The sequence below is a fragment of the Zootermopsis nevadensis genome, unplaced genomic scaffold (genome assembly GCF_977971745.1).
Source record: "Zootermopsis nevadensis isolate Lab colony 2312 unplaced genomic scaffold, Znev_1.0 Znev_ptg000030l, whole genome shotgun sequence".
NCBI lineage: Eukaryota > Metazoa > Arthropoda > Insecta > Blattodea > Termopsidae > Zootermopsis > Zootermopsis nevadensis.
In genome coordinates, this window is record NW_028259162.1 from 17,896,554 (window position 1) to 17,919,136 (window position 22,583).

At 37.0% G+C, this 22,583-nt stretch overlaps 1 protein-coding gene across 3 annotated transcripts; it reads right to left on the reverse strand.

Moving 5' to 3' along the window:
• Positions 1 to 227: 227 nt before the first annotated feature.
• LOC147872197 (fatty acyl-CoA reductase wat-like) lies at positions 228 to 21,250 on the reverse strand. 3 transcript variants are annotated; one of them, XM_087358930.1, is made up of 9 exons: positions 21,232 to 21,250; positions 6,300 to 6,511; positions 5,390 to 5,638; positions 4,836 to 4,981; positions 4,159 to 4,268; positions 2,042 to 2,237; positions 1,240 to 1,488; positions 876 to 1,133; positions 228 to 673 (listed from the first exon to the last, which is right to left on the reverse strand). In XM_087358930.1, the coding sequence occupies exons 2-9, from the start codon at positions 6,507 to 6,509 to the stop codon at positions 586 to 588; spliced, it is 1,506 nt and encodes a 501-aa protein (XP_087215056.1). In that variant the 5' UTR covers positions 6,510 to 6,511; positions 21,232 to 21,250; the 3' UTR covers positions 228 to 585. The 3 variants fall into 3 exon arrangements, with proteins under 3 accessions (XP_087215056.1, XP_087215057.1, XP_087215055.1); XM_087358931.1 differs by lacking the exon at positions 21,232 to 21,250 and adding an exon at positions 10,123 to 10,234 and having other exon boundaries at positions 1,240 to 1,485; XM_087358929.1 differs by lacking the exon at positions 21,232 to 21,250 and adding an exon at positions 10,123 to 10,234.
• Between the last annotated feature and the right edge of the window lie 1,333 nt (positions 21,251 to 22,583).

Consider the following 22,583-nt stretch of genomic DNA (forward strand, 5'->3'; position numbering starts at 1 on the left):
TGATCACTTCCCTGTTCTGGCTCGTAACTTCAACCCTTCAGATTTCAACATAACTTAAGTATATTTTAATAGATTGGGTAAGCAGTTTATATACCTGCTTTATTTACACGACGCTTACATCTATAAGTTAATATCCTGAAAACTACGAGACTTTTCCTTCTGAACAGCATTCATCACATGATCTCTCTGTGTCTGATTTTTAGGTCAAAGATTTGTGAATATGGCCATTTTTGTATATCATTAAACTTTATTTATGAACACATAATACAGCCAAAATTTCCTGAATTATAATTAGGCACATATTTATCCGAAATCACTTTAAAGTTTCATTCTTGTCCACCTAGACATCAAAACTCTTTTTGACATCTTATCAACGTGAAAGAGAGATAGTGATTTAAGAAAATAATATTTATCTACTAAAAGTACTAATCCTATATTTGCATGTATTCTTAATAATGAAATTTATTTTATACTTATTACATACCACACAAAGAATCAACAGTAAGAGTTTTAGTGTTCGAAACAAGTTACTCATGAACTGTTTTCCTACAATGACAGGTTTTCCTCAGGTTCTCCTCCATTCAATCAGAAGATGGAAATAATGGCCGACCAACATATCCACAAAAATATGAAGAAGAAGAAGAACTTCACACACTGATGAAGCCAGTACAGCCTGAAACAAGCAAATCAAAATATAATCTTCACAATCATAACCTCCAGATTGACTCCGCAAAAAGTTTTCATAATTTTAATTATTTTCTTTCTTTTGTAGCAGCGTTTATTTTCTTTATGTAAACTCAAAACATATTAAAATGTTTTAACATTTTCAAGCAAATTATTAATAACACTTTCACCACGTAAGCAGGGAAGTCTACCTGTATCTCTTCCTAATAGCTTGTGGGAGGTTTTTTGGGTCATCCTTGAGCACAAACGTGCGGAGTCCCATGACACCCTGCCTCCAGTACAGATCCCAATTCAGGTTACTGATGTTGAAGTCAAAAATCTCTCGGTCGTCTTCACTGAGCTTTTTCCACATATGAATTATGTTCTGGTTAGAAAACGCCCACTGTCGAATGCGGAAGTATGAAGTGGCATCTAAAAGCTTGTTTATCTTCCTGTAAATCGTCACCAACCTTGAATATAAGCAAACACACATTAGTTGTTCTATAGAAAAAAATTTGAAATATGTGTCTATAATTTCAGTATATTTATTTCAATTCTTGTTACAATTTAGTGTACCTGGGCTTTTGTCCAATGGCAAACAATGCAATGTCTCCCACTAGTGCTGGAAGAAGGTGAATCAGCAATGCATACAATTTGTACAAGGCGTGCTCATGTATCAAGGTGATATTAACCATCCACACTGCTTTATCGAATGGTACCTCCCAGCTGTGCTTAATGTTCGTGTTAGAAAAGTCGCTCCAGGTTATCGGATTCTCACAAGAAGACACGTAGTTGTATACAGGAATAGCTCCAGTGCCATACCTGCTGAAGATAAGCGAAATTTAGCCTGTGTAAGAATTATCATCTTGCAGGACAACTATCCCATGAAGGTATATAATGAGTGGTGTTAAGCATTTACATATTTTAATCGTGGTCCTAGATGGGTGGAGGCAAATTTAAAATTCATTTTGCATTATCCTTGGGCAATGATTCGTGGACGCTGTTTGTCAATTGTGGGTGCATAGAAAAGTCATTGTAGGGAATTAAAAAAAATAAAATGCTTACAGTATGTGACCTATAGCGATTTGCTAAGACGGTAGCACAAATGACTGGACATATACAGTAATCTTCAAAACAATGGCTAAGAATTACAAATATATTACGAGGTACAAATTTGCACAACGACAAATCACCAGATTGTTTATTGGGTTTTGTATTCAGTTCAGGAGAAAAATAAACTCTTGAGCTATTGGTTCGACTCACTTGAAGGGAGTACTGCCTGAATCTTTTGTCTCATTCCATGTTTCTGAAAACAAAAACTAAGTGAAGAATCTAATTTTGAATGATTCTTGTCTTTTAATTATGATCAACAATTCACCTTCGCTGCTCATGAATATGCCAGGCAGAAGTCACGAGAGCATTAACTGTCATGTCACAGGGAACAAAGTCCGCCACCATTTTTCCATTTATGTGCAAGGTCCGAATTATCCCGAGACCCACACCTACCACCATTCCTGTCGGGCCATAGATGTTGTCAATCCACCCTGGAACAGGCTCACTCCTCGTACACGAGACTAAAGAGAGAAACAGCGTTAGTCTTTTGCAGAAACAGAATGCTGTAAACATGTCCACAAAATTTAGTTGGCTTTCTTCTGGAATTTTGTACAATATATCTGGTAGATGGTGATCGATATTTCAGGGGAGTTTCCTAACTCCATCACCAGTGTAAGAATTAGTAATTTTTTCAGGAATGTCAGGAAACACCTATAAGACTATGTGGCACAGTATCCCATAAGAAAGCGAAATTTATGCTTATCGCTGTGAGGAGTTCAGTTGTGACTGTATTAACGAAACTTTAATCCAATAACACAACAGTTACTATCAATAGGATTTACAAAATGTAATGCTACGTGTGCATGGAGAGAGTTGAGAGCGGTAGTCGGTCTCAAGTCAGATATGTGGAGAAAGGTATCGGAGGGTGTTTAGACGTTGAGAGAATACAGCTACTGTCAGCCTGAGAGTTTATCTCATTTGAGCGAAGTATATCTCTAAATGTCGCGCTTCACTCACGAACGTTTACACGACGAGGCACTGTGAGTGGCTATAAAGAGACATAACGGAACTCTAAGTGGAGACGACAATGAACTGACAGTCGCCATAGGTCAATGTTTTCGGAATGTCAGACGATCAACGTGTTGCGGTAATTTAAAACTTTTGAAGAGGAGAAGAGAGAAAACAATTTTGGTAAAGCCCTGGATTTCACGTCGTAGTAGTCGTGGTGCATATTCGTGCCTTGTTGTGGGTGGAAGATCCCAAACAGTTACGAAATTTACTTAGAATGTCATCAACAGATATAGAAGAAATAGTTACATGGATAGGACCTGCAGTGAAGAAAGATGATACGACCATGAGAAGAGCCATTAGAGTTCCTGTAGAGGTGACGGCAGCTCATTTCCCACTGTTCACCGAAGGGAAATACTTCCCTCAAGAAATTTCATATTTTCTTTGTACGGCCATTGCGATCTAAATGTGTCTGCTTCACATTGACCCGACTTTCCGCAACGCCGCGGTGTACTGACACCTATAGCAACGCATGCAAACTCCATGATTACATTGCACATTCCATTATTACATTAATAGAAATGAAAGCACACGAATATTGTCTTCCGCATCAATTTGTCACACTTACCGGAGGTTATGCAGTGTCCTTTACACTTTGTTTACTGTCGTTTTAAACCTGGTAATTCTGTTGTTTGTTGCCAACATAACTTGACAGTAAAACAAAAAAAAAAGTTAAGTTAATGTCTCCCTAGAGCCCGAAGGTACATAGAATTCTCGTTTGGAATATTAAGTAATAAATGCAGGACCTCTCATCGAGCTATAAATTTGCAACCTGATTTTGCTGTAGACATTGTCAAGGCTTGTGTTGTTTTACACAACACTGTTCGGGGAGAGACGACTACGAGGCAGAAGATACATTGAGAATCACAGGACTTGATAAATACGTGGTGAAGAAGTAGTGCGCGGGGGAATATCAGCATACAAGGTGAGAAGTCTTTTAGCTGACTACTTCTTAACACCTGTTGGATCTCTGAAATAACAGCTTTCAAAGATTTAATTTGATGAACGTTAATCATATCTTTGCAGCTATACCGATATTAGATAAATTTAGAGAGAATTAGCTTTTTTCTGATAATAATGCTGAAATATTCACAGGACATAGAAATATGAAACCAGTTAAATACCTAAAATACTGCCATATTCTCTGGAAATGTATTTTATTATTTCCTATAGCAAAGTAAAATCTGTGTTGTTTGCATCTTGCATACCAAATGTGCTGTACACCAGATATTTGTAAAACTTAAAGAGCTCCCGCCTGCGAAATTTCTTTCATTCCATTGAAATTTCTGATCACCTAGATCATAGTATTATTTTTCACTCTAGTTTTTGTCCATTAGACAACAAGATACATCCCGCAGCCCACAGTCAACTCACCGATGGATGGTCTGAACACTCCGACAGGAAGATCCTTGCCGACAGTCCTCACTATATCTTCAGCTATTGCTTTGGTGTAAGTGTATGTGTTCGGCCAGGCATCCAAAAGCCTATAGAAATGACAGCAGGATGCAAAAAATAACAAAATGGCACAAAAATGGAATATTCCATCTCATCAATTTATTATTATTGACATCTTATTTTTTTGACAGGCAAATAATCACAAACCGTATCTTGTAACATATGTGAATGAAATTTTGTATTTTAATTTTAAAGATTTAAAGCAAAGAGTTGCCTGCATGGTATCAGTTTCACATTAACGAACCCCACATCTTGTCAACAACTATAGATTACATTTCTATTCAGCATTAAAGAATTAATCATAGTAAAGGTGACGCAATATGTTTCCCTTCCTGTAATATACGAAATGAAGTTCTGAATATTATTTAGATATCTTAAACTACATATAAACATCTAAGAATAAGATATAAATAATGAGTAATAAACTTTACACATACAGAAATACGTTTAAGTCCAATATTAAAGTCCATTCATAAAACCAGAGCAATAAACTAGCCCTCACATCGCTATGAAAATACGTCCACTATTTACATTTTAGAAGTTCGGCATGAAACAATTCTAAACTCAGGACAAAAACAAATCTACACGCAACTCACTTTGGAGTAATGATGGTCAAAGTATTATCGTCGAAGATTTCGACCAACTGAACAATCCCCTCGCCAGTGATGGGCGGGTCGTAGAATTCTTCGTCGATGGATGGGCGGTGGCAGTGACTGAACACGGTGGATACATGAACTATCACCTACAGAAAAAATCCGCTTTATCTAAGAAAGAAAATTTGTTACTTCTGATCTTCACAGAGCCATCACGAAACAAAATATTGTCACAAAATTTAAGCCTTACTGCATAAATTGTTCTGAATATTATCATTTGTAGCTGTGTTTCTAGGAGCGTCTTTAACACTTCTTCCTTTTCCATCATTCGAAACCAATTTTTCTCCCGTATAAGATTTTAGAGTCTTCTTCAAGACAGTGGAACAAAGAATGATACTAAAATACATTTGCTATACAAATTTAGAAAATAATAACGCCGCCTTCTTCACGGACAGTCTCGAATACAGACAGCTGTAAATATTCAGGCAAAGAAACGTTAAATGAGGTAATTAGCGCTATCTAGGTTCACAGGTTTCAAACTACATAATTGCACTGACCTTGATGTTCGGACAGTCCAGACATAGCAGTAGCAACTCTCGAGTGCCAACCACGTTGATGGCTGTGGCGATTTGCAGCTTCTCGTTGAATCGAACAGTGGCTGCCATGTGGAACACAATGTGCACATTATCCACAATGCGCTGTCTGTCGCAAGGACTAAAATCCAGACCCGGCTTTGAGCAGTCGCCTTCCACGGGAAGGATCTTATCTCTGAAGCCAGGCTGTACTTCTCTCAACTTTTCAAACAGCTGCAATAATTCGGAGTTTCTTTTCTGTGTTTCTTGGTTACAAAAGTGTACAGTGTTTTAGAAAGAGATTGGAAATAATGGAATTGGAGTCAGGTGTAGGTTCAATCTGAGTGTCCAACAATTTGCTAAACAGTTTCATGAATCGTGCCTATGCGTTACGGTTCAATAGAATAGTGGAACTCAAGTTCAACGTAACTCCCGCCACTGCACTTGACCTGTGCAATGAGGAGTTACTACTTTATTCGGTTTGTTTCCTGAACCAAACGCCACGTACGAGACGACCGATACAGAAAAGCATGTTCAGGAGCAAAGTGGCCGTTTAAGGAAAGAGGGGAAACATACCGACGTATATTTCGACATGTTACAATTCCACGTTCAATGACTATTCATACAAAGGTCGAAAGTATGACAGACAAGTCTGTTGCTGCATAAAAGAGTAGAATTAAACCTCGAAATAAAGAAAATGCAAGAAATCGGCGCTAACATCTGCCACTATCGAATCAACTCGTAAGAACGATGAATTAAAAGGCGCATGGTCACGAACACAATTTTCCTTGTTTTTTATGCACAGAACACACCACTAAAACTGATGTCTCGTGCTTCGGAAGCACCTTGTGTATTGGCTGGCATTAAAAGTGTTGTACAATCAGTTCGCACTCACCGGGTCCTCGAAAATTTCCTGCATCCTGACTCCCACGTCCTTGCCTTTCTTGCTTCGGACCAGCAGGTAGATGCTGCTGAGATGTGGGCAGGACCGGAGCAGTTTCTCCACCAGAACTTTGCCCATGAAGCCAGTTCCACCGGTGATCAGAACATTGGCGCCCCGGTAGAACTCCTGCACCGTAGTGCCTCTGTCCTCTGACAAGTGCATCTCTGAAGTTAGAAACGCAATTCAGACACGAATTCAGAACTTCGTAGTATTTTTAAGCAAACTTTCTCCGGAGAGGCACAGCCTTCGGAAATTCCATACAACGAAAGACTGCATTGAGGATAGTGATCTAAATCTGAAACTTCATTTATGCAAAGACGTAGTTGATTTTAGCTTACACTTTATGATATGTATTTGCAGACTTCAGCTTTAATCCACGATTTTCCTAAGGAAGCAATTCGAGGCGTTCAACGTCATTTCCCTCGAGTTGTGTGCGAATTCATTCGGGCTGTTAGTTCCTGTCCAAGATGTTTCCGTGTTGTCTTATCCCCCCCCCCCCCCAAAATTAGTTGTATCCATCGCAAAGACTAAAACATTTTTACGATTCGAATCTAGTATCATTGCATTAAAGCCATAAATTTTTGTTTTCTTATGTTACATGATGTGCTGAAACCTCAGTTTTTGTAGATTCACACCCTCTCTTTAAGTTGTAAATAGTGTGGAATTACGTCGGGAATAAATTAAACTCCAATATCAGTAATTCTTGGAAATATTTATGAATGTCCGAATGAACCAGCTATTTATAAAGTAAAATTCTAAGTGAATTTAAACATAACTGTCATTTACTGGTTAAAATCATAGCCTTAGTAATGAATCCCGACAGAAAATCAACTTTCCTGCAGAGTAGGAGTATGATCCAGTCTCCCTGGAGATTAACGTTGTAAAAGGTGTCTCAGTTATTGGAGTGGTGTGTATTTAATCCTAGATTATATTTTGTCTAATTTCTTTCTTTAAGCACGCAACGGCTTTCCAATGTTTATTATTCACCAATTACCCTGAGAACCCGAAGTCATCAATAAGTTTATGAATGGTCGTTGTCCTTGGACCTGTGATAAGAAGAAATTTGTAATTTGCTTTCTTCAGTGACTTGTCTTTAGGTAACTAAATATTTAACTAGATGGCTTAAGGAAACCAAAGATTCATGACCGAACTAACCAAAGCCCTCTACCGGTCCCTGTCCTTGGTCAACAAAATCCAATCGCCTTTGTATTTCGGTAAATCAGAAAATTAAAATAATATCAGCAGAGTAGCGATAGCATTTCAACCAGTGACACTTTCGAAGACTTTCGTGTTTTCACAGTTTTCTGTCTGCTATTCATTTCCAGATTTTATTTCTTTCTCGAATTCTGTGACTTGAATTTTAGTTTATTTAAATCTTAAGTTGGAGCATATGGTAACTCCAGTCACGCATCATTTCTTGCCATAATGAGCAAAGCCATAGTCTTCAGCTTGAATGGAGTCTTCCATTACGTACTTACTTACGTTCTCTATTGTACTCGGACCTTCGTGAGAGACCAGAAGTCGATTTCTGACTCAAAAATTTCCCCGCATTATATGGCAGTGTTCATTAACATGTTCAAAAGATCCCACAATTTGTCCTTGTCCTGAATGAGACGAAATCAGTCCATACCATCCCATTTTATTTTTATAAGATTTATTTTAATATTATCCTTGGTTTAAAAGTCATCTATATCCTACTGGCTCTCCAACCAAAACCCTGTAAAAATTTACATTTTCTCCTATACGTGCCACATGCCATGGCTCTGTAATCTACCATAACTAATTAAGCTTAATTATATTTGGCGAGGAGTACAATTTATGAAGCTCTCCAATGTGCAACTTCTTCCAGCCTCCTAGTAATTCACCCCGCATAAGTCAAAATTTCCTCCTGAGCACACTGTATCAAACACCCTCAGTCTACGTTCATCCCTTGGTGTCAGAGAATAACTTCCACAAATATACTAAAAAATTATAGGCAAATTTATAGTTTTGTACATTTTAATGTTTACATTCTAAACGTCAGGGAAAAAGATAAAGGTTTCGAAAGTTAAGAAGCTTTACTCCAATTTATTCTATTGTTAATTTATTGTTAATTATGTAACAATTTGGTGGCATGCTCCATGGGTGTTAAAGATCTCGGTGTTCTATCGGACTGTAAGCTTTATTTTCACCAGCATATCAACTACATATTCTCACAAAGCTTAAAAATTCTTGGTTTGATTCGGTACATTGTATCTTCCTTCTCCACTCTTGATAGCACTTTGGTTCTGTTCAGTACCTTAGTCCGTTCCAATTGAGTTTGCATCTGTTGCTTGGAACTCTATTACTTATACTGACTCCGCTATACTGGAAAGGATTCAAAGGAAATTCGTAGCTGTATATTATGAAGATATATTAGTCAGATTAAATTTCTTATCTCTGCAATTAAGGAGGAGGCTTTACGATGAGCTTTCCTCGTTAATGTTTTTAAAGGCAAAATTAGTTGCTCATCTGTTTTTGATACAGTTAGTCTCTGCATACCCACTAGGTCTATCAGAGATAACACTACCTTTACAGTACATCGTAATTTCAAGGCGAGTCCCTCAGCCAGATATTTCCGCTGCCAATACAGTCTGTAGTAGCATCGACATCTTTAAGAAAATTGTATGTTGCTTACAGTTGATAGTCAGCTTTTTAAACAATAATAATTATTCTTTTTTCTCTGATCACATTTTCGTTTTTAATTGTATTTTATTGTACCTCACTTCTTTCTCTCTTCTTCTATCACCTTTTCGTTGTCAACCAGTATTATTATGTTTCTTATTAAACTAATGTGTACTTTTGGTTTGATTCCAATGTTTACTTTTCATTTTTAAGGTACTTGTAGATTCTATCCTGTACTGTCGTCCAGTGTTTGACTAAGTTTCAAGCACTTAATAAATGAATTGCATTTGTTTATATTTGTTTAAATCTTGTCAGTCTGATCACAATAAAATTCCTATTAAATATTAAAATATTACTATTATTTACATTTAAATATTTAAAATATATTAAAATGATGTTCTCTATCGAAATGTTCGATTTACGTTAGAACATCACTTTTTACTTTTTACACGACTTGTACTGAATTGGATTTGCAGAGACTTTGACATCTTTAATAAGTATTTCATTTCTCTTACTGATACCCGGTACCATTATTTGTTCTTGTTAGTTTTGCTTTCCTATTCTTCCGCTTATCAATTACAATATTTACATGTCATTTCTTATATTTACTTGCCGTGTTGACTGCATTTTTTCAGTCACTATTACCTACTCTTAAGGATATATTTGTTATTACTTCCTATGTTAGCATTCCGCCACGCCCCATTAATGTTTGTTATTATGTTTTGATTTTGGCTAACACCTTAATAAAGGAACAGTAGAATTGAAGAAATTCTAATATTTAACATATTGCCATATTTTCCGACTCCACTGTGTAAAACATAGAAACAACAGCTCCATTCTACATACTCCATGCTATCAGTTAGTTGTTCTACACATTACGTTAAAAAATGTGAAAAATAAGTCAAACCTATATGAGCAGGATTATGGTAGGTGTTATGAACTCCTTTTTAATTTAACTTCCCGCAAATAAAGTTTCTTAATAGAATAATTTGGTATTCTATGATGAAACGCATACATTTTCTTATCGATATGTTTTCCTCTTAAACTGTTCAGTCAATATATAAAGTGCCCGGGAACTCTATGTCATGAGGATCACAAAGTGTTCATTTGAAAGATAATGGAGTACACTTACTTTTCCAATTCGTATTGAAGAAATTTGTACACTTTAAGCTTAGCCACGCACTTTGGACTTCACCGAGGAAGAAATGACAAAGTCGAAAGTGACCTTGCCTTTATATTCCATTTTTCTGTTGCTGAATGGCGGCGCCGAATTTAAAATACAGTTATTAAAGTGGGCTATCATCATTTCCTTGCACGTGGGCTCATGAATATTCCTACACAATTATTTCAAACCTACTGCATTATGTTTTCAGTCGTTAAATTATGTGGTGTGAGTCCGGATTACTCCGATTTGCATGTTACTTTTATTTATTTATTTATTTTACAAGTTCCAAGAATCCAATAGTGGATATAGAACACGTCACAAACTCAAGTATAAAAACATAAAATACATACATTAAAAAATTACATCTAGACAAGCAGCGTACTAAATTCAAGACAATATAATTAGTATTTTTATTACAATAGTTATCCAATTAAGTACTCATCCACAGTGTAAAACGAGTGAGTAATTAAGAAATGCCTTAATGCAACCTTGAACTTTTTAAAATTATTTGAGGTATTCTTAACCTCTGTGGGTAATTTATTAAATATCTTTATACCCGCATAGTGAACTCCTTTCTGATAAATAGTTAAATTGGCTTGGGGTAGATACAAATTTTGTCTCTGTCTAGTATCAATAGTATGAGAGTCATGTTTGATGGAAAAAGAGTTTTGTTTTGTAATACAAACAATAATAAAGAAAATATATATTGTGATGCCAACGGTAAGATATCTAATTCTTTGAATATATTTCTACACGATACTCTATTGCTACATCCCATCATTGTTCTAATTGCCTTTTTCTGAAGGAGAAAAATAGTGTAACTACTAGATGAATTTCCCCAGAAAATGAAGCCATAGCTCATTAAGGAATGAAAGAAAGCATAATAAATTGTCTTTAGTACTGAAATAGACATATATGGTTTCATATTTCTAATTACATAGCAAGCCTTGCTCAATTTTTTAATAAGTAGATCAATACGATTCTTCCAAGTTAATGCACCATCAATCATAATTCCCAAGAATTTAGTACAGAAGATATTATTAATGAATTTATTATTATAACTTATTGTGACAGTATCTGACATTTTTCTCTTAATTTTAAAATTAATATAATGTGTCTTACTAAAGTTTAGTGATAATCTGTTCATTCTAAACCATCTATTTATATTTTCAAATGTTGCATGAATGTGTTTATTAAAGTCGTTTGTATTAGAATGAGAAAATAGGATGCTAGTATCATCAGCAAAAATTATAGGTGTAGCAAATTTAGTTATTATACTCGGTAAATCATTTATGTATAAAAGAAACAAGAAAGGTCCCAATATAGACCCTTGTGGAACTCCATATCTAACTTTAAGCCAATCCGAGGCTGTATTGTTACTGTCATTAGTATGTAATACTGTTCTAATGTATCTGTTATTTAAGTAAGATTCATAAAGTGCGTGATCTTTCCCATTGATACCATAAAATTTAAGCTTAAATAACAAAATTTCATGATCAACACAATCAAACCTTTTTCCAAATCACAGAAGATGCCTCCCACTATTTGTTTGTTATTCATGGCATTTAAAATCTCTGTAGTCAATTTATAGATTGCATTATCTGTTTTTAATCCTTTCCTAAATCCATATTGTTCAGTACTTAAAATATTGTATTTATTGAGATGATCCAAAATTCTTGAGTACACTATAGTTTCAAATATTTTTGAAAAAGATGTTAAAAGTGATATAGGTCTATAATTAGACACATCATATATATATCACCATTCTTATATAATGGTTTTATTAATGCATATTTTAATCTATCCGGAAATACTCCTCTCCTTAACATTTTATTGCATATATAATTTATAGGTGAACTTATAAATGACGAGCTTATTTTTAAAATCATAGGTGGTATCTCATCATATCCATGCGAATTTTTTAGTTTAAGGGATTTTATTATTTTTTTTTATTTCTTTGTTCGTACAACATTTGGAATTCATATTTGGGTATGGATTAGAAAAAGCTTGGTTCATGAAATGAATATAATTTTCATCATCATTAATATCATTTGCAATTACGGGATTATTAATATCTTGTAGTTTTATTTTCTCTGCAATGTTAACAAAATAATTATTAAATTTTTCAGCAATAGTTTGTTGGTTATTGAACTTCTTACCATCAATTTTTAGTGTTTTTATTTCAACTCTATTTGTATTTCTACCTGCTTCTTTATTTATAATACCCCAAGTAGTTTTAATTTTATTATCAGAATTTAGAATGCATTTATCATACTCCATTCTTTTTGCCTCTTTTATAACTGTGGTCAATATTTTAGAGTAATTTCTGTAATAAGTTTTAAGAGTAGGATCCTTATTATTCCTTAATTTATTACAAAGTTCTCGTTTATGTTTACAGGACATTAATATTCCTGGTGTAATCCAAGAATTATTTTTCTGTTTAAATTTTATCTGTGTCAAAGGGAAGCTGGAATAGTAAATTTTTAAGAAAATATTTAAAAATGTGTTAAAACTATTATTAATATCATTTTCATCAAAAACTAATTCCCATGTTTCCTGACTTAGTTTTAATTGAAAATCTGTTATAGTATCGTTATTTATTAACCGTTTTATATAAGTATGATATCCTTTTCCCTGTTCCTGTGCCTTATGAAGTATTAATACTTGGGCATCATGATCTGATAGACCATTTATAGAGGGGTATATCTCATATTTTCCAATACTGTTTATATCAATGAAAAAATTATCAATTACAGTGCATGAGGAGATGCCAACTCTAGTGGGGAATGTTACAATACTAGTAAGATTATATGATTGTAGGACAGCATCAAGTTGCTTCTTTCTGTTATCATCATTTAAATAATTTACATTTATATCACCACATATAATGATATTGTATCTCTCATGATATAATTTCTGTAGAATCATATCTAATCTTTCCAGGAAATTTGTAAAATTACCCATATGAGATCTGTAAATAGTTAGTATACAATTTTTTTTTGTTCCTGGTAAGTTCTTAGTCAGCTGAATTGCACACGCTTCGATGTCCTTGTCTACAGTAAATTCTTCTAAATTTATGGTCTTAAATTTTAAATTTCTATATACAAATATACTTGCACCTCCTTTTTGAAAAAAATTCCTACAATATTTAGCACCTAATGAGTAGTCATTTAAATGTATCAGTTGAAGTTCTGAATCTCCAAGATGCTGTTCAGACAAGCACATAATATGTGGTAGATCATGTAGTAAGTGACAATAAAGTTCGTTAATTTTATTTCTCAATCCTCTAATATTCTGATGGAAGACTTTCAAAAATGTATTTAATATAACCTGACTCGAAATATTTGCTATAGTACTATCAACTTCACTTACATCAGTATTCATTTGGATCTTTTGAGGAATTACATTATCACTTGGTATGACACTCAAACTGTCTTTTAAGATAACCGGGTGGTTTGTATTATCATTGCCTGTAAATCTATTTTTACTAACTGTATAATTAACATTAAAATTTGCCATAGCTTGATTGACACTATATGGACCTTCATCTACCATAAAAAATCCTTTGTCCTTGTTACAGGGATTTTCCTTTCTCTAACTGGCATTCTAGGATATAAAGCTTCCGAATGGGCTGTTTCTGTTTGCCTATTTACTGTTTCAAAACTCCCACTCTCTTGATCCTTTTCCTTGCCTAAATTCTCAATTAAAATCACAGTACTTTCACTTTTACTTTTGTTAACTGCATTAAGCATTTTAAAGTGTGGATTTAACTCTATTTTATCATTACTTGTCCTATCTATCATGTCAGGTCTACAGTCAGTAAAGTCTTCTTTCCATTTCGCACTAATAGGAAGTGGTTGTTTTGTTATAAGTATTGATTTTATGTTTTCTGATATTATCTTGGATATGGACTCCTTCCCGAGACCATTCATATGTAATCCATGTTGAGTAAAGTGGTCTCTATCTAAATTCTTCTCTACTACGTATGCATAGTCATACATTTTCAATTTCTTGAGTAGTTTCCTATTAAATATTTTTACTTCATTGTTTACACAGGAAGCCGTGTCCAGATTATGTCTGTGTGGTGCACCCACCACCACAACATTTGTATGACCTCCACTTTGAACGAAATTAGAAATACTTGCAAGTCCCTTAGATGATTCATCCTTACTAATATCGTTAGTACCTCCTCACACCACGATTACATCATTCTTGGTCAGTGTTGCAATTTCTTTCTTTGCCATATTAGTGATAGCTTCTAATTTCGAACCTGGCATCACTAGGCCTGAGACGTCAAAATGTTCATTCAGGTTATAAGATACTTCTGCGGCACATCCTCTCGCGTGACTATCTCCAATGATAAGCACTTTATGTTTACTTCTCGTCTTGGTCTTGATTTTCCTGTCGTCAATCCTGTGCATAACTTCCATTCTTTGTTCTAATGATATGTTCTGTAGTTGATTGAGGTTATACAATAGTTTATATCGGTTTACAATGGTTGGTATTGGCTGAACATTGTTTACCTCTGGCTTTCCATTCCTTTTAGGGCGGGATGCAGGTACATGGATCCAGTCCCTCTTTTGAATTCAGTTTGTAAAGAGTTCCCCTCGTGATGCAAGTTACATACGTCTTTCCTTACAGTCCGAGTGGACGTCACTGAATTTAATTCTTCTTGAAGCAGTTTAATAATTTTTTGGGCTGAACTGAGATTTATTAAGGCCTTTTGTAATTCTGATTTAAAATTATCACAACAAACACACGCAGTTTCACTTTTTTCACTAGAATTTCTGACGAAAACGGGAGCAGCAAAAACACCGTCCGCCATATCAAATTAGGCAAACATACATTAGAAAATTTCGTTAAACTTTGTCTACTGAGTTAAATAAACAATTTTCCGGAAGACGGCTCTCTACAGGTGAATGGATTTCTTTAATTTATGTCTTATATTGATTATATTAGCCACTGATGCAATCTAACCCACGGCCTTCTGAATTATCGGCTAGTATGCCAGTAGACTATATTTCTGGGACGCATATGCCTCGTCTCTTTGTATCACTTTAAGTGCCGTTATTTCTTTGGGCAATTTCAACCCCCGAAACAAGGACTACCCTTTGTCTTCCATCCGCTATAGCTTATTACATTTGCTTGTAGTTTCCCCTCATATTTCGAGAACGTCTCCTCCTTCCACAAATCTTGATGTCTCCAACTGTACTTTTCAAATAACTTTTTGGCCTTTTCACACTGCACTCTTCCTTAACAGCCATTCTTAACATTTTATTTGAGAACACTTCTTGTGTGGTCTATTCCCCGTTGCTTGAAACAGCCCAGCATTCTTAAGAAATACAATGCATATGCGAGGTACGAAGTTTCAAGACTGCGAGTACAAAAACCCGTACACTTATCTCAGGTATTAAATTCATCCATCACCCTCGACGTAGTCCCCTGGGAGTGAACACAACGATCCCAGCGCCGCTGCCAAGCCTGGAAGCATCCCTGGAAATCTTTCTTTGTCAGCCTGTCAAGCACAATCTGCTATTCTGCCTGAATCTCTTATATCGTCTCAAATCTCCTTCCCTTTAGCTGAATTTTCATCTTTGGGAAGAGGAAGAAGTCACACGGAGCTAAATCCGGCGAATAAGGAGGGTGCGGGATGACGGCCATGGTGTTTGAGGCCAAAAATTGCCAAACTTTGAGGGCGGTGTGCGCTGGCGCGTTGTCATGATGCGTCGCATGTGGAGCTCTTCCTTTAGAATCAGCTGACAGGTCCCATAGCCTATCCCAACAATGTCGCACAAGTCGTTGATGGTAGGACGTCGATCTTCGCGAATGGCATGCTAAATCTTCGTAACATTTTCGGGCGTTGTGCTCGAAGATGGTCGTCCAGAACGCTCGTCATCATCGACACAGGTTCGGCCATTTTTAAAACGTGAATGCCACACAAAAGTTTGTGCACTACTCATTGCGGACTCCCCAAATGTTTGCTTTAGCATTTCATAGGTTTCCGTAGCCGTTATGGCGAGTCTTTGGCAAAATTTGATTTGTTCATGAAAATCCGACCTTCCGAAATCGCATGAGGGTCGGTGTAACTAAGAAACAATGCTAATTCGATGATTCCGGCTGGCACACTGATTCACTATGAATGTAGGCCGCACCCCCTAGCGGCAGAAGCTCGTACTACATCCGGTTCGCCCTCTATTGACACAGTCTGCAATCTTTCCGATCGCACCTCGTACAAATGAAAATGTGTTAATAAAATAATAACAAGAGACTAATAAATATCTTTCTGGGTTGTAACGCCTCATTCAGCCTGGAAGAAGTTAACCAAAGTTTCATTAATCCTTGCTGCCTCCTTCCCCAAGCATCTATGGAAAAGTATGTAAACATCCATCCAACTGCACTGTTGTACAGCCATCTTTGCACTCAGGGCTATGAGAACCGGAAATCCTACTCTATGATTATAGTTCATTAAAGCATATCGCCTCTCTCAGACACAGTTATTTTACATATCTTGCATAAGAATTTCCACCACATTTTACTGTGCATCAATTTACTTATTCGATTGTGAGGATTTGACGGCGGTGAGTCTGAAGATGACTGTCTTCTGGTTTCTAGCACCGTGAAAACTTTCACCAGACTACAGAGTGCAACAACCCAAAGAAAGCCGTCTTCACCAAATTAAAAACTTTATTCTTTCTGGTTTATTTAACGACGTTCTCGGTATCTCAAAATACACAGGGTCTTTCTGCACGTGAATTAATGTTAAACTATAATGAAAAGGTGAGCAAAATAATGAAATGATCGTGGTCTACTTTGAGGTTTTACTTTCTTGAAATTATCTGAGGAACTGAATAAACCCGAAAGAAGCTTCAGTCAGAGCACCTGGTCTCCTGGCCGAGATGTAAACCCAGGAAGCTTTTAAACAAAAGTCCACTCAATGTTATGATTCATCTTAATGCATATCTTCTGTTAGTACAATTTTGCACATGCTAGAAATAGTCAGACATTCAACAACGTGTCACATAGTTTCCTTTCTCATTATTTTGTACAGTAAGAGTCACTTCTTTGAATATTTGTATATTCATTACCGCTCATTACACTCACTATTACCTTCTAGAAATACAGCCGTAGAACTCATTTCAAGGAAGTGCAAAGATAATTTTGCATTAATAAATAATAACGTATGACCATACAATATTCCCACACATTTGCCTTCCATGCAATAAATTTAAGTAGGGTCACAATTAATAACCGCCCTGCTTTATGAACAATATCAATTAATTGTGACGCAACAACTATTCATGCTATTTCAGCATCTCTCAACGTTTATACTTGTACGTCATTTCCCTTCGTGCCTTATACCTGCAACTCTGATAACCTCTGCTGTATAACGTTTGGCCAGTAAACAGTTTTAACTGAAACCTGAATCAGGGTTTGCATTGTCTTCCTGAGCCTATTTCGTCTGAAGTATTTCGCTGCTTTCACAGTCCCTCTGCTGAAATCCCAAGGGTTAATCCACCTTAAAATCTTTCAGTCCTCCATGCAGATTATATTACCGATATGTTTGACTCCGAACATCGAACTGCGCTCTTAAATCCACAATCACCTCACTCGAAGCTGATTCCCTGTTACAATTAACACGAAAATTACCCGTTGAGGAAACGGATGACCGATGTCTGGCTGTTATCGTTAGACATTAAATCCCCGGAAACAGAACCCGCTGGTTTAAGACCGACAACACCCAAGCCCGACACCGAGCAACTTCATCAATTTGCTATCCTCACAGCCCAATTCCGTAAGATCCATCTTGATTTTATCCTCCCATCACCTTCTTGGTCTACTCAGTGCTCGTTTTCCTGAAGAATTCCCTACCAAAATCCTGTATCATACTTTGCCTCTCCCATGTGTGCTACATGCCCAGCCCTTCGGAGCCTCCAGGATTTGACTATCCTCACTAGGCCATGTAATCCCTATAATTCACACAGCTCCTCGTTACGCATTATTCTAAGTTCTCCACTACTTTCGTACCTCCTTAGGTCCAAATATTCTTCTGAACACCTCGTTTTCAAACAATTGTAATAATGTGATGTGCTAACTAAAAGTTAGGAGGATTTGAATTCAACGCGGCAACCGGATGTTGAATGGCCTGTCGCCGCTTGATAGGGCGAGCAGTACCCTTTGTGAATTAGTGTGCCAACATCCCTGAGGGTGAGAGGCCGAGTTCTTGAGTCTCGTGTGTTTTCGTAACGTTGTGTTGTAGTGTTTCGGAGATTTTTAAACCTGCATATATGGCAGATTTTAAGGAGTAAAGAATCTTCATAAAATTATGCTTTAAGCTTAAAAAACTGCTGTAGAAACCCACCGCATGCTTTTGGAAGCATTTGGTGAGGATGCTATGGGTCAAAGTAAAACTTTTTTGTGGTACAAACGCTTTAAGGTTGGACGAACGCCTGTCGACGACGATGAGCGTTCAGGACGACCATCGACAAGCACAACACCTGAAAACATCGCGAAAGTGCGAGAGACTATGGTTGCAGATCGTAGACGAACAAACCATGATGTTTGTGCGATCGTTGGAATATCGTACGGGTGCAACGCATCTTGTCAGACGATTTGAACATGAGACGCATGGCTGCAAAATTTGTGCCGAGACTGCTTAGCAACGACCAAAAATATCATCGCGTTACTGTCTGCACTGAAGTCAAAGATGAAGCCACGGATGACCCCAACTTCATCTCCAAGGTCATAACCCGTGATGAGTCATGGGTTATGACCGTAACTTCGTCTCCAAGGTCATAACCCGTGATGAGTCATGGGTTTACGGTTATGATACTGAGACTAAGCAGAAATCGTCAGAGTGGAAGTCGCCAAATTCTCCGCGGCCAAAAAAGCACGTCATGTTCGCAGCAATGTGAAGTCCATGCCGATCATTTTCTTTTTACATCCAAGGCTTTTTCCACAAGGAATTTGTTCCCCCTTGTCAAACTCTCAACGGGAAGTTTTATTGTGAAGTTTTGAAACTGCTATGGGAGAGCATTAGGCGCAAACGTCCGAAAAAGTGTGTGAATAGCTGGGTTCCCCAACATGACAATGCGCCCGTCTACACATCGCTCGTTGTTCGGTAGTTTTTGGCTTCCAAAAACACGACAGTGATCTCCTAAACACCCCATTCGCCTGACTGCGACTTTTTCCTGTTCCCCAAAATGAAATTTCGATTAAAAGGCCGTCGTTTTGACACAATTGAGGAGATCCAGACAGAATCTCAGGAGGTGCTTCAAACACTCACTCTCGAAGACTTCCAGGGAAGCATGGAATCATGGAAAAAACGCTGGGAAATCTGTATCTATGCCAAAGGGGACTACTTCGAAGGAGACGGTGGGAACTAGGAGTTATGATAAACAATTATTTTTATGGGCCAATTCCCTGAACGTTTGGGTAGCAACACGTATAAGCTTTTCATTCAAGGTAAGAGATCATGTTTTACAATCATACAAGTGCTTTCCCAGGCTTAATGGTATGGGTGGTCAAACGAGGTCAAGGTTTGATGAAGAGGGGCGTGGGATCACTTGTTTAACGAAAGAATTATCAGTTATTGAAAAAGCTAATGGATTTACGAGATGTCATGATGGGAGTTTTAATGTAGTCTCTTGATAAGTGATTTTCGTTTGAAATGTAAAATAAGGAGAGCGGATAAGATAGAATAGAAGAATGAATTGGAGACATTATGAACTATGCAGGGTCAAGGCAATCGAACTTCTGTAACGAAAACGACACGAGAAACTGTTTCACAATAAAAGTTCGCACGTGCAGTTTGTTTATTTGCGTGAGAAGCAGCTAATTATGCCAACAGTGGCATGCGGAAACGATGGTCTAAGTATGAATACTTATTTTATTTATTAGTTATCTAAGTTTACGTAACAACGCTTTTTCAGTAGCTGAGACTATGTAGCATTGTATCAGAGGATGATAGTAAGTAATGAATTTGAACTACTCTGAAGGGAATCGGTCGTTTCGTAATTTATTCCGGCATTTGCATGGGGGGACTGGGGAAAGATTCAAAAGTCAGCAGTGATAATAGCCGGTCTACTGGCCGAGATGTGAACCCGGGACGTTCCGAATACCACTTCACCACGACCACGACTATTCTGTTGAGCGACGTTTAGAGACGGGTTTCGGTGTTGTGAGAGTATGTCTTTGTTTATTTCCTGATGATCTGAACAGTCAAGGGAATCACAATCTTGAAATTACATGGTTTTCCTAGAAACGACTTCTCTTGAAATAAATACCACAAGAATAATTTACTCGGATGTAGGACTGGATTAAAGGGAAACCAGAAATATCCACAGATTTGATCATCTGGAGAGTCATTTGAGGTTATTCACTGACCGAGAAACTCTATCTACAAATCGCCTTCAACCACAAGGTGACACACGTGCACCTGTTTTGCGACTAGTAGCAGCTTGAAGGCATTACGACGAATTTCCACATTTTGATTTCACTTCGTTGTTTCATAAAAGTAAACTTTCCATGACCCGAATGGCAAATCCATAGCGTCACTGTTACCTCATACCTTCCTTCAAATCAGATTTGCCTGTGACCTTCTTAACGTTTAATCCGTCGAAGTTTTTCGAGTTCAAACTTTGTTGACGTCTGTACCTTCGTGTAGTCTCGTAATTTCTCAATAACGAAGAAGCTTATCGTCTCCATTTGCAGGGTATAATTGAATTACCCTTAGAGGGAGACTATTCCAGCCTCCATAACTTTGTTAATCACGTACAAACTGCAAGGCGTCACAACACATGAGACCACGAATCACATTCTCACCGTTCTGTAACCCTCAAATTTATATTTTAATTAGGTCAGTCTAGATCTGCGTAGCAATGCATATCAAACAAAGTGCGCCTATAAAACTTGTTCTTGATTACATAATATCATATTATTACACTATATAATCGATTCGCCCTATTTTCACAATACATGAAATTATCTTAAAACTCTTTACTCATATTATATGAATAATTATATTGAAGAAACAGAAGGTGAAACAAATTATTTCTTAGCAGGTCATGAGGTACTTACGGAGATAAGAACGAATACTGCTGTCTTCTGGGTTGTGGCTCAGTGCGGTCTGCCAGATGTTTCAGAGGTCCTTGCTGAATCCATTAACAGGGTGACAATCAGTTCCTACTGGCATATTCAGTAATCACAAGAAGTATGTTGCCCCCCAATCCCTGGCTTCAATCGAATAATAATATAGTGAACGGCGGAGTGTAGTGGGAAAAGACGGGGAATCGAACTGGGTTACGTCAGAGGCGGGGACCAGGTGGACAGCAACAACAAGATACCGGATTACACCGAACAATACTTACGACTGTCTCATCCCACAAAAACAGTCGTCAATTAATATGACCTAAGTCGAAAGCAATATCACAAATAAATAAAAAGTTGTCAGAGAACAGAATATTAAATCTGACTGTCAGTCCCAAAACAACATCAAAATTATATTATCGTAAAAGCTAAACAAAAACAAATATTTAGTGGAAAACATGAAACATTGTCCAAAGAAAACCTGAAAAATGCATTCACTACAGATAAGTAACTCAAGGCAGCTGCCCCTCCGCCACGACGGTGACCTTGAATACACAGTCAATAAGAGCACGAGACAACCTGCAGAGTGAAAATTTCCCCAAGTATCATCGAACGGGCAGAGTTACTAACCATGGAACTGATCTCGCAGGGAGCTGAATATCAAATGCCCCGAGGAATGGTGCTACATCGGAAATGCACGTTAGGGTTAGGGGTGGAGAAAGGATGAAGAAAATTAATGGCGAGGAGAAGGAGGAATGGCAAAGTGTATAAAGATGGCGTTGAAAAGTAACGAAATGACGGTGCTTTCATTTGATAAAATAAACAAGTAATTACAGAAATCGACATTGCCGGCCCGCGGAAACCTTACAACTCAAGAATTATGTAAACTCTTATTGAAATCAGTGGATACGAACACCACAATTTCTATGAAACATTTTTAAGAACCAACGGAATTACATGACATCATAATCCAGAAGTTATGCCTTCATCATCAGGGCGATGAGGCTTCATCGCCCTGATGATGGAGGCAGCAAGGACCTCTGAAACGTTCGTAAACTTATACCACACTTCACGTCGCAAGAACATAGAAGTCTTAATTTTAAGCTTAATACTTTTCCCTCAGGTTAGTAAAGATCTACAAGAAGATCAATAAGTTCTGCAGTGTCTTATCTTACTTTGGTAACCGTGAGTGGAAGTTCACAAACAACAATATCCAAGGACTGTGAGAGAAACTAAATGAAAATGACAAGAAATTGTTTGACTTCGATATCGATGGCCTTGAATGGTATAATTATTGCTAAAACTATGTCGGGGGAATCAGGATATACCTGATGAAGGACGAC